Source organism: Thunnus maccoyii, chromosome 3 (assembly GCF_910596095.1).
Source record: "Thunnus maccoyii chromosome 3, fThuMac1.1, whole genome shotgun sequence".
Lineage (NCBI taxonomy): Eukaryota > Metazoa > Chordata > Actinopteri > Scombriformes > Scombridae > Thunnus > Thunnus maccoyii.
In genome coordinates, this window is record NC_056535.1 from 18,662,321 (window position 1) to 18,678,655 (window position 16,335).

Below are 16,335 nucleotides of genomic sequence, written 5' to 3' on the forward strand. Positions count from 1 at the left end.
AATGATAATGTTTCCATGCCGTGTGTGTGTTAGCCCATTATGTGTTAAACCAGTTGTGTACATGAAACAGGGACCAAGGTCAGGTATATTTTCAGTATATATTTGAAGAAATGCAGATTATATTTTATTAACTTATTCATGCCCTCGGTTTTGTGTAAAGCTTTTTTTTTTTTTTTTCCTTTTGAAGAAATTGTCAAAAAAAAAAATCTTGATTTGCTCTTTTTTTTAAAATAAGTTTCCACTCTAAATTAAGTTAAAAGGAGATGTGTGTGTTTGTTGTGGGTGTGTTGTGCAGCAGCAGCTAGAGGGAAGAAGAAGGATTCAGTCCCCGAAGCCTCTGAACCGACCAAACGTTAAGCAACTTTTTTAGCAGAGTCGACATAAAATTCTCCGGTGTTTCTTCATCACCTGCGCTTGTTGTAATGCTCATCCCCTCCTGTCAGATTAGCTCGAGTAGATGGCGTGTCTTTGTGTTTGTGTCATGTGTTTGCACTAATAGGTCGCTCAGTTAAGGCACAAGTTATCCATCTCTTGTGTCTTACAGCGAAAATGTTTTTAATCCAAAATGTTGAATCCAAAATTAGGCTTTTTCCCGCCTTATCAAGACATTCCTGTGATAATCTTAATTGAGATGAACGTTTTTCTTTGTTTCTTCTCCACCGTATTGAAAAGGTTCCTATGATGATGATGATAAGTTGTTAAATAACCCGACAGGATGTTATTGATCATTGATTTAAAAAAAAATGCAAACAGACCCGTTTCACAATCATGACGTACTTTCTCCTGGTTTTGCATTTGCTGAATCACAAAATAAGCAACTCCAGCCAGTGAGGAAGGACAGAAATTGGGGTTCAAAACGCCGCTGACAGTTATTAGAAGAGATCTTCACTCTGTCAAATAAAACAACTGCCAAGTACGCCGCATAAAGCCTCTCTTACAACTCGCACATCAGTCAAATATTATCTTCATCATGGGTCAGCGTTTGTCTCTTTGTGTTGTAAAACATGTCATGATGCAAATCAGACTCTAAGGGGCTTGCGATGTGTGTGTGAGAGAGAGAGAGAGAGAGAGAGTGTGTGTGTGTGTGTGTGTGTGTGTATATATACGTGTGCTGAATAGGCTGTCTGTGTGTGTTTGTTTCTGTGTTTAATCCGTGTTTCCTGCTTTCTGTTTTATTATTATTATTTGTGAGTAAATTCAGTACATTCCTATATTATTTATGTTTATATTGTGATTGTAACAAGTGTATATACCATTCATATACACAGTCTATAAATATATATATGAATATATGAACCAACCAATATGATCAATGTTTGTCAATGGTGGTCCTGTACATATACAGATTTTTTTTTTTCTTGAATATTATGTAGAGGGATATTAAGTTATGGCCATTTTTGATTGAAAGTGCTGAAACTGCATGTCTGCATTGAATGTCGATCACTGGTTGGTGGCAGTAGCATCGCTGCTCACCGTACTGTCACTCTGCTCTGGTTGCTCACGCCGCCAGCTGCACGACTCGTTTTTGACCAAGTTTTATTTCCTTTTTTTTGATCCACTCTGCACTAGTATTTACTCCTGAGAGGTAATAAGGGTTGTGTTGATATAATTATTTGAAGACAAGTGAAAGATGCTGTAAGGAAATAATGTACCTTTTTTTGTTTTGGTGTTTCTCTTCACTGGGATGTGTAATTTGTTTCACTCACATTGGTACTCAACATAAAAAAAGATGTTTTTTTTCATGCATTATTTAGGCCTAAATGTTTTTGCTTTCTGCTTTTTGGTCTGTTGCAAAGTGCCTTCCAAATACTGATTGTGCACAGCAGTGGATTAAAAAAAAAAAAAGGTCCTCTTTTGTAAGGGTTGAGAATTGTACAGAGTGACTTGCATTGACACTTTTGTATAAAAAACACACAGAAAATGTACAATATGTTAACTTGGTATTTTATCATCGTACTCAAAAATATTGCTCTTAAAAACATGTGAGCTACATGTTTTGTTATAACGTCTTTGGACATATTTCAATATAAGCATACTTTTCTATAGATATTTGTTTTTGTACTCTGTTGATGAGTCTCATCTCTCTTGTTGGTACAGAGATGAGCATCAAATAAATTGCGATGAAAAAGCTCCGTACTTCTGTTTTGTAATTTATCAGTCCATCAGCGAGGCAGGTTTATTTATATAGCAGCTCTCAGGAGGGTAATTCAAAGTGCTTTACGTAAAACATTACAGGCGTTTAGACGAAATGTATAAGAAACAATATGTAAAAAGACCTTTTATTATTTTAAGAAGAACAGAAATGGAAAGACTAATAGAAAATGAAATTAAGCAAAAATAGAATAAAGCAGGAGAATGAAAATTACAGTGTGAGATATGACTTAAAGTTATCAACAGAATAAATGAGTATCTTTATCAGCACATTAGCATCCTGCTTGATCTTACTTAGAAACATGAGAAACCTGGTTATTCATATTCCTGTATACATGATGACAGCTATATCCAGGTTTCTGACTGTCTGTGCCCAGTTGTGTCTTGATTCTTTGATGTCTCAGCCACTCATTTCTACTAATTATTAATGTCGCTAACAGAAAAATGTTCAGAAACCTGGAAAAAGGTATAAGGCCTTATCCAGGTTTCTGAAGCTGTAATAAAATATTTACATGTGGAACACATAACCATGATACTCATTTAGTTGGTCCATAGCATCGGTTTTGTGAGCTACAGCATTTATTCCACTTTTTTAATGTCAATAGATGTTTAGAAATAGAAGTCTAATGTACCAAAACAAGAGGATATTATTATAAAATCAGGTCAGAATGATCATTCAGTCAATTGAAAGTCAAGATGTTAGTCAAAAAAGGTTGTTGGATATTTAGAAAGTATTGTAGTTTGGATCGGATAGATGTTGTTTTGGTGATATCTTCTATCGTCAGTCTCAGTTCGAATAGATTCCTGACCATATGTGTCATTCGTGTTTAGACTGCAGAATGGGAAGAAGCGATGCCCTTTAAGGGTCTATGTAATGTTTCCTAACCAAAGAAAATAATATTCTTCCTGTCACCAAATTCCAAATATTTTACCAGCCTGTCCACAGTCAATCAGAATAGTATATCTTTGTGGTTTTGTCTCATTAGTTAAAATGATACAGGTAAGCATACAGCTAATATTGTAATATTTACTGAAGTAAGTACCAATTTCTAATTAAAGAAGTTGCCCGTCTAAGAGGGCAAGAGAACACAGGTTAAAACACATAAGTAGAACACAAAGGTAATGAAAATATTGATGTATACTGTAATTTGCCACATTTTAGGTAAATAACCACAAAACCAGACAGTATTCAGATGCAGTGACACACATTTTATTTTTTTTATGTTAATAAAAAATGTTTTTTTGTCAGCACTTAACATGTATGATGTGATTTCAAAGATTCTTGTACTTTGTTAGATGGTTATACTAAAAAAATTATAAATACATCTGTGTGTGTAGAATGTCACACAATTAATTACATGGTTATTCCTTGAAATACAGTTTCAGTGAGTTTAGTTAGTGTTTATTTGAGGAATTCTTACTTAAAGGTGCCCCTCCCCCCTTATATGTTTATCATATAATTCAGTGCTACTCCCGTGTAGGAGAAAACTTGTGAAAAATGCAAAGGGTCCTCTCTAGAGCCAGTGATTGGTGTGTCCATTCTGGGCTACTGTAGAAACATGGCGGTGCAACATGGTGGCCTCCATAGAAGAGGACCCGCTCCCTATGTAGATATAAAGGGCTCATTCCAAGGTAACGAAAACACAACTATTCTTATTTTCAGGTGATTAAACACTAATTAAAACATATTTATGAATATTATATTCCATTTCTGCCAAGTCCCTTCCATTAGATGCCACTAAATTCTACATACTGCACCTTTAAGGTTTATGCAAATAATTGCATAAGTAATAAATAAACAATGTAAAAAAAAATAAATTAAAATTTAGTTGCAACAGTATCATCAGTTTTTTCAATGTCATCAGCCCTGCTTTTGTAATTCAGTTTGTTGAAGTCCTCCATAATCTCCGTCATTGTCTTTCCTTTGGTCTCCGGGACAAAATATAACAAAAATGCTGCACTGAGAATGCAATAAGCCACGAAAATCAGGAAGCAGAACTGCCCGAGTCCATCCTGTGTGGGTACACATAAAAACAGATTGTGTTGAATTAACAGTAGAAGACATAAATATATACATATAAAGATAGAGATATAAAGTATATAGATTATTTGAGGTTATAATATATACGCAGTCTCACCACTATGTAGCCAAACAACATCCCCACTAAGAACATGCTGAGCCAGCTGATGGTCCCGCTGATCACATACGCGGAAGGACGCCATGCTTGTAGGAAGAGGTCAGCAGGAAGAGTCATAGACACTCCGGCTAAAAGTATATTAAAACAAATAAATTACAGAAAACACATTCAAATAACAAATATGAGTGATTTTTTTTTAGTTGGGCAAGAAGCAGAAAACTCACAAGGTCCAAGTCCATAAATGCAGATGACACAAAAGATAAGGCCGATGTTCACGTATGGGATCCATGGATTCAGATCCTGTGTGAAAAATAGAAGCTTTTATAATTTATTCTCTACAAGGCAGAAGAGAGGAAGGTGCAATGATGGAGTGTATGTAGATACCTTGATGGAGAGCATGACGGTGAGTAGAGACATGGTGACACCCATCAACAGATAGCCGTAGCCCATCAGCTTCTTTCTGCCGGCACGATCTATCAGGAAAGACTGAAACACAACAGAGATGGAGGGATTAAGAAACATATCATTTAAAAAATCTACTTGATAAGCTCTTTGTCACAACAGTGTCTCAAAGCACACGACACCTTCTAGAGTACATCTAATAAACAACCCTCAACAGTTTCATATCGTGTTTATGAGCTTTGAGTTTCCGTTTCAGTGCTGCACAACCAGTTACCCTTTGGGGACAAATAAAATGATTGTGAACAATCAGTCAAAATATAAAACAAGAATGCATTTATTAAGAGTTTCATGGAATTATTCCACTTTTTATTTGATAAAAGCAAAGTGAATGTGGGGCTTATTGAAACTTTATGCATTAGGTTTTTTGTTGTTTTTTTTTTAAAAAGAAAGAATATGTAGCACTGAGTATTATCCACTGGTGGAAGTGCTGAGATTAGTAGTATTAGTAGTATCACAATGAAAAAAATACAAATACTCCATTAAAAGTATAAGTCCTGCATTCAAGTGAAAGTACGTAGGTACTGGCAGTAAAATGTATCAAGTGGTTTTTTTATCATAGAGATAATTTTAACAACTTATACAGTTGAATGATTTAAATGACTATTTTATTAACTGATCATCATTGTAAAATATTAATCTGAAAAGTAGACAGTAAGTATAGCTGTAAAATAAATATATTGGAGAAGAAGTACAAAGGAGCATAAAATGGAAATGCTTCACAAAGTTGTACTTCAGCAGTCATTCCCATTCTTTGGACATGCTGTCATTTTCCTTTTCTGAATTTGTTGTAGCTGAATGTTGAAATCCCTCTGAGTTGATTGGAGGGTTTTCAGATCACCTGTCGTGCAGGGTGTGGGGACCAGCTCCCAAATAGTAATTGAGAGCAGCTGGGTGAATTCCTCTCTTGGCCAATCAGGATGTGACGACACCCTTTCTCTTGGGCTCACGAGAGGCAGGGAACTGTCATTCCGATCCTTCTTTGACTTACTGTTGGCCTCGTTTTAGCAGATGTTGGCAGCCAGAAACTCTTTTGAGACTTCTTTGCTGTCTTTTGCATTTCTGATTGAGGGTGATTTCGAGTATTCAGGAGTCTAGCTTGAGGAAATATTTGAAAAAAAAATCACCTTTCAACTAGGTTACCTGCATTAGGGTTAGATCTTAGTGCTATTTGTGCAAGAGTTTTTGCTTGCCTAACAATAGCCTAACACCTGCAGGCTGTATTTTATTATTTTGTTTAATATCATAAAAAAACCTCCTTTCTACACTTCCCTTATTTTTGAGGAGGCATTTTTTTTATTATCATTGAGACATTCTTACATTGTGAAGGCACTTGTGAAGTTGTTTCTCCAAGTAAATATTTTTTTGTATTTTTTATGTGGTTGGGAACTGGTTCTCAGGCTTCTTCCCGATCAATTGAAGTCTGGGAAATCAGTACCACCACATAAGTACCACTAGTATCATCAACATGATTGTAGTATTGACTATTATTTTTCCATATAATATGACCTAGTTAAACCCAGACTTCCGACTCCTCCAAGGACCAAATGATAGTTTCTTTAGTTCCACGCTTAATCATCCTTTAGGTATCAGTGCAACTTCATGAGTCCTTATTCATGCTCCTGTGAAGAGATACTTACACACAGTGTTACGGTGATGAGCTCTGTTGCTCCGATACCAATGGCCAAGTAATGCATCTGGTTTTCTGGCACTCCAGACTCTCGGAAGATGTCAAAAGCATAGAAATACAGCTGGATGAGAGATGAGAAGCCATTAAGCTTGATGAATGGTAGACAGAACAAGTCTCAGATCATGATGATTAATTTTTTTTGTGTGTGTTCTGAAGAGCAAAGTACGTGAACGTACAGCATTGATGCCACAGAACTGCACACCAGCACAGGGGATGGCCAGAGTCAGCAGCTGCCATCTCACGCTGCGAGAGGTGAGTACATCCTTCACAGTCTTCGCCTTCTCCCCCTGCATGCTCTCTCTCTCTTTCTGCATGTCTTCCAGCTCCAGCTTTAAGTCATCCTCCTGCCACAGCCACTGCAAAGCTTTCAGTCATAACACACACACACACACACACACACACACACACACACACATACACAAGTTAAAGACAGAGACAGATGATTCTGGTTTTCATCTGTGGCACAATCTCAGTGTTTTACAGATTCAACTTTCATTACACACGTCACACAACTGATCTGAGTGGCCTCGTTTAAATCACAAGTTTTAAATACTGACTGAAAGTTGAAGTTCTAAAAACATTTTTTAATCTTTGTAAAGTTTGTAATAGGCTGACAATTTCAGATGCAGATACCGAGTCAGCTGTGTTCACTCACCTTGTTTGCTACCTTCAATGTCTCCTTTGTCAATGTAAAGGTATCGAGGTGCCTCAGGGAAGAAAAACAGCGTCCCAAACTGCAGGATGGCAGGAATGCCACTAACAGCTAAGAGATACGGCCACATTTCCTCTGTGCCCATCATCTCTCTAAACAGAATGTAAAACAAAGACAGTCAGTAGATTGGCAGGAAAAAGGGAAGTAACAGATCTATGAACTGGCAATGAAAATATAGTAATTATGATAGTTTAATACATTGTCCAGGGAAATCACTTTGTGCTGTTTTAATTGTGACTAATTAGTACAAGTCTACAAGGTCTTGAACTTTAGTCTGAAACAACAAAAAGTCTTTGCCAGAGAAACTCTTGGGATAATGAAGTGAGGAAGTCTTTAATAAGTAACTGAGTAAGTTGTGTTCTTGCTTGTTTGTCTTGACTAATGTTTCTTTTTTTTTGGTTTTATATATAAATGAGAATATGCTTTAAAGTGCCAGCAGTCAGTTCTTACTTGATGCCAATTATCTGACCCGTAACTTTCCCGAAACCGATGAAGATTGAGGTGGTGAGGGTCAGGAAACCCCTGAGTTTCTTTGGAGAACTCTCCCCAAGGTACATGAGGTGAACACTCAGGCCAAGACCTGTGGAGGAAGACAAGGTGAAACATAAGAGCATGACAAAAACCAAAGTAAAGTAAGAGATATTATGAACACACACACACACACACACACACACACACACACACACACACACACACACACACACACACTACACATGGTTAGAACATACCAACATTATATCCATAGAGAAACCTGCCCAGCAAAATCATCTCAAAAGACTTGGCCATGCGACTGAAGAGCATGAACAGGGCGGCGACAATCGCCACGACATTGTTGAACAAAAGGGTTTTTTTCCTTCAAAAAGAAAAGAAACACCAAAGATTTTATCAAATGGGATTCAAGGAAACTTGTTCACACTGCTACACATTCATCTATAAGCACTTTCCATGAAGTTTTCTAATCTCCTTTTATGTTGTACACACTTTATGCCAAACTGCAACATCTACTTCTAAAGGAATAGTTTGACATTTTGGGAAATACTTTGCTTTTCTGTTACTTACTTTGAGTAACAGAGAGGCATGATACTCTCCACCACTATATAGCCGTTAAATATGAAGCTACTTCCATCAGCTTGTTAGCTTAGCTTAATTAACATGAAGACTGGAAACAGAGGAAAGAGCTAGCCAAGCTCTGTCCAAAGCTTAGAAAATAAACGCAGCAGCAGCTCAAAAGTGCACAAATTAACAAATAACCAAATAGTAAAAATTGTGGTTTTATAGGGGATTGTGCAACACTTTTTTCTTGGCCAGACACTGCTAGGCAGATCCTTTGGACAGAGCGAGGCTCGTTGTTTCCCCCGTTTCCATTAAGCTAAGCTAACCAGCTGCCGGCTGTATAGCTTCTCATCTAACTCTTGGAAACACTTGTGATTTTTCCAAAATATTATAAACTATTTTAAAGTTCCTATATTTTTCAATTTGCCTTTTAACAAACCCAAGAGTCGGGGCCTGAACTTGTTCCAGTTGTGTAAAGAGAAGTTATGAATATATTGCTTTTCTGGTTTCAATTACTTGTAAAGTAAACCAACAACAAATCACATTGATGGAGATACTGTATGTGCTCACTGAAACAATGTAAAATGTCTTTTTCATGCAACCTAGAATATATTTCTAGAAATATTGAAACCTCCTTTCCAATTCTGAGGGTCTGATACCTAAACATGAAATGTAATACATTTCTACTGTAATATACTGTAGGAAGTACTAAAAATACTTTTTTATGCTTTTCAACCTTTTCTAGCTGAAAAAGAAAAAGTTGCAAATGAAGATAGACCAGAATTTGAGTCACACTATTGGTGAACATTGATGTCATACATTTTTTTTGTTTCTGCTGTAATGGTTCTTTTAGATCCAAAACATATGATTGGAGATTCAGTTCAAGTCATTGTTGAGTCTTTCTTTTAATTAACAACCCTGTGTGTGTATGTGTATATGTGTGTGTGTGTTTATCTCACCGGCCATAAGTGACAGGAAGACTGCCGCTGTGAATAGCTCCAATCCAGGCTCCAAGACTCAACACAGCCACGATGAAGGACCAGATGAGCTGGTTGGTGGACTCGTCCACTGGATCTCCATACCTCAACATCCATGTGTGGTTCACAAAATTCTGAACATGCTGCACAAAGGTCAGAGGGATCAAGGGTCACGTTAAAGTGGTTTGGTAGCTTGATTGTGAGGACCAATGACAGCATTCTGGGCATTAATGATCACTGAGTTGTGACTAAATGAGGGCGATTTTGACTGAATCAATCACAATGAATGTGTTGTTGCCCTGCTTCTTTTGTGAAAGTTACTGTTATTTTTTTATTGTTGCATTGGAAGTTGTAGCGCTCATCATTATCCTGTAATTGTCACCTATGGCCATCATGGCTGTTGTTCAGGAAAAGTCTAACTTGATAAAATATTAGCAAATACAAAAACCAAACAATTTTACAATAATTAAATTAGGCCTAAAATTCAGTCCAATTTAGTCACATTAGTGATAATAACACATTGATAATAAGAATAATAATTATTGTTATTATTATAATAATTATTATAAATAATGACAATAAAAGATGCAATGTTACATTTATGTGCAGTAAGAAACATAAACTCTGAAGCTATCTTGCTCAAGCAAATTTCACACCTGTTAGAAGAACAGATATAAATATGACTTCTTCTAACACTGACTGTGTGCAGACACAGCAGGGAATAATGAAGGTGGGAGATAAACTGTGTAAAGTGAGAGGGCTGCACTCCAGTTCTCACCTCATTTCTGTAGCAAATGTTGTAATAATTTGAATTCATGCTTTTGCATGAAACAAATAGAAGTCTTACCACTGCTGGAGAAGCGACGACAGAAACTTGAATCCCATATTGAAATGATCCCCCGATTCCCAGCACCAGCATCAGCAGATAAAGCCTCCAGTACTGCAGCTAACATGAGAGGTGCAAATCATATATTATGTCCTTAGTAGTTATATAGTTATAGTTATAGTTATATAGTTATAAAACCTAATTAGACATTGTAGGAGAGGGCACATGGCATGTACTCATTTATTTGATGGCTCACTGACCCGGGCCCCAAACACATGTTTAATGATTATAAATGAACTCCTTAACTGTTACATGTATAAACCTGTATGATGCTCAGTACAACATCAGACTGTGTACTTGACTGTTTCTTCTAGTTCTGCTCTGTTACAGATGTTTGTTTAACCATAACACCACCCTCTTGTTATGAGTACACACAAATAGACATTGTTGGACATTTAAAAAAAAAAAAGTTAAATGATAATAGTTCTCCATTATAGTTAAGATTTTTAAGTTACTTTGTGTGTGTTTTTTTAAATAAAGGTAATATAAAAATATTTTTCAAAAAGTTTGAAAGCAATTATTTTCTTCTTGGGCTTATGATAAGAAACTACATGTGTTTTTCTGTGCATGTCTGTACATGGTATTTGTTTCTATATTGAGTTTACTTCTAATGAGATGTGACATGTAAATGCTGTATCTGTACTGATATTTAACTATACAGAGTTTTGCTTTTATGTGTCAAAGTTTTTTGATATCAGCTTCTGAATCTTCTGCTGCCACCCCAAAACTATGGAAATGAACAGATTTCACTTTTTGATGCTCAGAACATTAAAAATACAGTTGAAAAGTCTTGCCCGAATTACTCTGGATAATCCACAGACCTCACTGTTCACAGTTTTTACTGGGGCTATTTCTTTGATTGAATGTCATTCCGGTTGAAACCAATTCAAACCACATTTTACTGGGGCAACTGCAGGAGTTTCAGAGGCAGATTAATTTATATATTTTCAGGATTTGGGTGAACTGACCCTTTAGCGGAAGTAACTTTATAAATTTATTGTACAAATCCACTGTGATCTATAAACAAATTTCTACATAATTCATATAAATATATATGTAAATTGGATATTTAGATGCATTTATGATTTGTTTACTGTTCACTATTGTCTTATAAATAAATTAAATTCATGAAAAATTGTAATTATTATGAAGTTGTAAAGTATGAAATGCCCAACATACTGCAACTAAAAGAACTGACCAAAAAGAGAGAAAATATTCACAATTTTACAATACGCTACACTTAATTTAGAGATGCTCTGCAAAAATACAGAAAACAAGCAAGAAAATACAAACAAGGTTTTTCATATTTGCTTGCGTTTTCGGTAAATGTTGGCAAATTGATGAATATTTTCTTCTTTTACTTCTCCTTTCTGAACCCATAAAAGTGTCACCCAAACTATTTATTGGGTAAGTGGAGGTTTATAAATCTTATTTTTTCCACTAAAAAGTATTCAAAAATATTATGGATCACAAGTAAAGAGATTGCTTTTCTCCTGCAAAACCTGCAAGCCCACAAACAACGCTTAAATTTAACCAATATTCAATATTCACCTACCTTTTTTGATGCACCCTCCATTTTTCGCGCCATCTGTCTGGATGCTGGCTGCAGCAGGAGCAGAAGACCAGCATTTATGGAGGATGTTACAGGAAGTTACACATCAATAGACTTTAGTTGTCCATTCATGTTGTTAGAGTAAGATTATCATGTTCTGACGCAATTGATGACCAAACGCTGCACTAGATTCAACCTGGTCTGTCTAGCTGATTCCTGTGGTTGTTACAACCGCTGCATGTCCTGCCAGTATATTCTGTCTACTGGTTTAGACATTATTTATTATAGGAAGGAAGTGCCTTAACAAAACAAATAAAAAAAATACACACACTCACACACACACACAGATTAAAGGATTATTGATTGTTCTCTACATATTTCTGCAGTTTTCTTTTTTGTGATGAATTTTTAATAATAGGACTGGGGTTACAAGTTTGATAGACCGCAGAGAATGTAAATGAATGTAATCACAAAATAAACATGAACAAACAGACAAAAATCACTTCTGTTGAGAAAGAAATTGGTTTGGACAATATGCTTGAAGTACTTCTTCTGAAATCTGCAACCCCTGGGTACTCCCACGCCATATGAAAAAATATGTCCAAAAATCATTAACTTGATGGTTGAGGTTCCTGGAAGATAGCTGCGTGTTCTGCCATGTGAGTTTCCAGTTTGGATTTGTTGGAGGAGAAATCCGCCTTCCACAGTCTGTCAGTATGGGCTTACAGGAGACCTTTAGCAAGATAGAGTATGCTGTCGAGACTAGTCTGCTGGGGCTCGTCAGAGCTGTAGGAATGGATGTGTGGATAGAGGTACGTTCCATGGTACATCAAAAGTCACCATTGGAAATAAAAAACAAAACAAAGAGGCGCCAGGTAGATTAATATGTTTCTAGATGTTTTGGGATGCTCGGAGGTCCACGTGCACGTCGATGTTACAGTTGGTTGCCTGACCAATCGGAGATTATAATTATGAAAAACGGGAGAGTGAAGATACCAGTTGGGGATATTTTGCAGAGCTTCAATGCTGATTACTTCTGTAATGATAGAGCCAAATTTCTGTCTTGATTGTTTGACTGAGATGTTGGAGTAGATGAGGTCTTGTAACTTATGAGGGTCCACCATGTTCTCTTCTATTGGCCTCCAAGACACATGAGCAGTAGGATTTAACTATGTGGAGACAGGGCACAGTACAATACCACTGAAAGTAAATGACTCCAAATCCCCCTCCACCTTTTTGTCTTTGGAGAGTTCCGAGTTTGAGTCAGGTTTTTTTTATTCCCCCATACAAACCTACGTATTGCAGAGTGGATTTTTCCCCAGTGGTCTTCAGGTGGTGGTTATATAGGTATTACTGAGCTAAGGCAATTGATTCTTGGGAGGGCCATCATTTCATTTCATTTTGATAAGGTGAGAGTGAAATGATAATGGGAGAACTTTCCATCTTTCTAAATCTGATTCCATTTCTGTCATAAGTGACTTGCATTGTTTCTTACAATGTTTACAGTTGAAGGGTGGTTTGAAACTCCCAAGCATTTGATCTTCTGAACCAAAGGAATATTAGATGTGGAGGTCAGCTGCCTTGTTGATGCATTAAGGGACAGTAAAGCAGATTCACCACAGGTAGATGATTAGTGATCAGTTTTCTTGTAATGAGGAGTACCACACAGTCAGTGTCTCACTGCCCTCTCTGGTTGAATGTTTTAAGCCTGTTTCATTTGCTAAGTAGTGCCACAGGAGTTTGGATCTGACCGTCCAGATGATGCATTGTGACCAATCACTGGAGTTGCAGATTTCTGGGTAGAGTCAGTTTCTTGCTGTCCACGGAGAGGCGGGTTCAAGTTGTTCCACTCTTAAAAGTAATGGTGTGCTGTCACTGAAGGTGCAAAGCACAAATGTTGTTATACTGCATACGTATTATTATGTGAGGTGGCACCAAGGGTGCAAATGTCACATGTGTAAAGAGGGTTGTTGAGCAAGCCTATAAGATCTCATGCTCCAAGCAATCACACTTTGTTGCAATCACATTTTGTTGCAATCACACTTTGCTCCTCACACTCTTAATTATTCCGCTAGTTATTACACATTCTGTACATTTTTGGACTTTTTCAACTGCTTCACAGTTTGTGCTAGAAAAACCATTCAAATGTCAAACTGTGCAGCTCATTCAGAGGATGTGCACTATTACTTATCTGTCTTCTAGCGTATTCCATTTTATATTCATTTTTAAACATCAAAATTTATAATGGCAGTCTATGGGAGGAATTATCTAACTGAGTTGCAACCTTTGTCACTTTGAAAATCAACTACTCTGACATCCTGTATCCTACAGACCCCATTCAATAAATTAATAAAGCTGAGCTATTAACACATGCGAAGTGCTCCCAAGGGACTCTCTGTAATCTGTTGTTCTCCTTTCCACAAAGTTAGGTTGTAAAAAATACGCAATAAATGAAAAGTGCAAAATCGCCTTTGAAGTTCTTCCCTACACGTTACACGGTGTGCTGCCTTTGTGTTATGGGTGTATAAATAGGTAGAAGTCTGTTTGCAGTGAGGCGATAAGCAAAGTTTTAGTTTAACTAGTCAGCTCAGTCATTATGATCTGGGAGACTCCAGTTTGAGACCCGATGTGGGGACTTCCTTCGTAAGGTAGTTTATTTATGAACACTTATTGTATTTTTTTGTAATTTTCTAAAATTAAAAGTGTAATAAAAGCAAAAATAGGATTTTTAAGGCTCTTTCCACTTTTATTTGAATACAAATACAAATACAAATAATTTTGCTGCCTCAACAAATATAGATACAAATACAAATACGGGGCTCTCTGCACATCCCTAGTGCATACCCCTGTGAGGGACACCAACAATATAACTGCAAATAACAAGAAACAACAATGCCATTCACTCTAGAGGATGCACGCACATTCATTCACTATCTATACAGGTTAAAACATGACGCTACCTCTGAGTTTCTTCTCATCATCTAAAGAATAAACACATAGCTGACACACCCAATTGCGTATAAATATCACAATTAATTGGATATTAACACAGTGCTACTAATGCTTAGACTGCTAATAGCCCAGTAGGTGTAGCTACTACACAGACTTCGGACCTCCTATGAAAAGAGCGAATGCCATTTCTGTGTGGTGGAAGTAATTAAGACCACAACTAAGTGATCATGCTCCCCAGAATATATATGTAAAATGATGTAAATAACCTTTTGCAAAATAATGAAACATACAAACAAGAAAATATGATTTAAAGACAACAACCCACATTATCAAAACAAATGCCACGGCAGGCCAGTGATAGCAGGGACAGAGTAGCTTATGTGTCACTGTGTGCGTCAAGAAATAAATCTTTTTTTTTTTTACTCACCTTGACTTGTAGAGGATATGTTTATCCTCACCAATCCAAAGAGCTTGAATTTAAGTTCATATTTAATATGACTTTGAACGCCTCTCTACAGTCTGTGAAAGGTTTGCCAGATGAACCAGTCCTGTTGTGCTCCATGGGGTTGTTCAAGGAGCAGCTTGACCGGTCAAAAAGGAGGCAAGGTCAGCAAAAAAGCTAGCTCATCTTCATGTTTCCCATTAGCCAGTTTTTTTCTGGGTCAAGTCCAGCTTCAGGATAGGCCTCCCTTTCTGTTTTATCTTCAGTTGCAGCTCAAAAGCAAGCTTAGGAAAGTCATTTTTATCAGAAACTCAATGTCCCCATCTCCATCCATTCGGTGAATTTGCCAACTGGTTTCACCAGCTACTCAGTGCAGGCAGTTTTTTTATGATGATGAGTTGTCATCATATAAAAAGCCGGGTTCAACTTGGCCTCCCTTGTTTTTTTTTGTTTTTTAACAATGAATTGACCATTTAATGTTGAGCTCAGTCAAACCAGTCACTGGCCTCCTTTGAACGATGATAGCATTTCACTGACCACTAGACTGAGCTCATAAATATTGGTTAAAATAATGCTACAGTGGTTACCAGTATGTGCCGTTCTCATGTGCTCAGAGTGGGGTGATACTGTTTAATCAAAGTTATGTGCACGTGTTATGTCCATGCTCTCTTTGTCTTAGCTTTCCGCAGATGGATGTCTGTCCATGACCTTTCCAAAAAACCAAACTGTTGCCTAAGTTTCTTTTCTATTGTCCTTTTATCACCAGTGTGTCATGTGATCAGGCTGAGTGCAGAGCAGAGATATTTTTAGACTAGAAAAAATATCTATGCATGTCTCATTCCCACAGTTTTAACTCCTCATGCACATATTATACCTTAAAATGTTGCCACAAGCCTCCTCTCTCTCACAATGTATATACATTTCCCATAGGACATATAGTTTTTGAGATCTAAACCTTAATTGAAAGGGAGAGCACTGTCATGCTTTCATTGGCTGCATTGCAATCTGGAGGCTCTCAGTCTCCTTACTCTCCCATTTCTTATACTTACAGATTCTCTCTTCCTTCAAACACTTTGTGCACACATCGTACCTCCTCATTCTCTTCAAGTCGTCCTGCCATTAATTATGTACAAATCTCTGGGCTAGAAGCTTCGTATTAGACAAATCAGTTTTTCCTCAATAAATGTGAATTTGTGCTCTGTGTGCCAGGGATCCTCCACTGGCTCACTGGTCAGCTTTCCCTGATAGCAAGGTTCTGGTCTCAATACCTGCTCAGGGCAGTGCTCCTCATGACTCTGTTCTTATAAACAAAGTTGCCTTATA

The 16,335-nt window shown here is 37.0% G+C and overlaps 1 protein-coding gene and 1 long non-coding RNA gene across 2 annotated transcripts; one reads left to right on the top strand and one right to left on the bottom strand.

Moving 5' to 3' along the window:
* Window positions 1–3,848: 3,848 nt before the first annotated feature.
* Window positions 3,849–15,541, bottom strand: LOC121894711 (solute carrier family 2, facilitated glucose transporter member 11-like). The gene is made up of 13 exons (XM_042407507.1): window positions 14,998–15,541; window positions 11,622–11,669; window positions 10,028–10,126; window positions 9,163–9,323; window positions 7,879–8,003; window positions 7,601–7,730; window positions 7,094–7,242; window positions 6,615–6,802; window positions 6,389–6,499; window positions 4,674–4,775; window positions 4,514–4,589; window positions 4,290–4,417; window positions 3,849–4,164 (listed from the first exon to the last, which is right to left on the bottom strand). The coding sequence occupies exons 2-13, from the start codon at window positions 11,652–11,654 to the stop codon at window positions 3,970–3,972; spliced, it is 1,497 nt and encodes a 498-aa protein (XP_042263441.1). The 5' UTR covers window positions 11,655–11,669; window positions 14,998–15,541; the 3' UTR covers window positions 3,849–3,969.
* On the top strand, window positions 5,897–7,215 carry LOC121894712. Its single transcript, XR_006095599.1, has 3 exons — window positions 5,897–6,101; window positions 6,595–6,690; window positions 7,134–7,215. It is a non-coding gene; the product is annotated as an uncharacterized LOC121894712 (long non-coding RNA).
* Window positions 15,542–16,335: the final 794 nt, after the last annotated feature.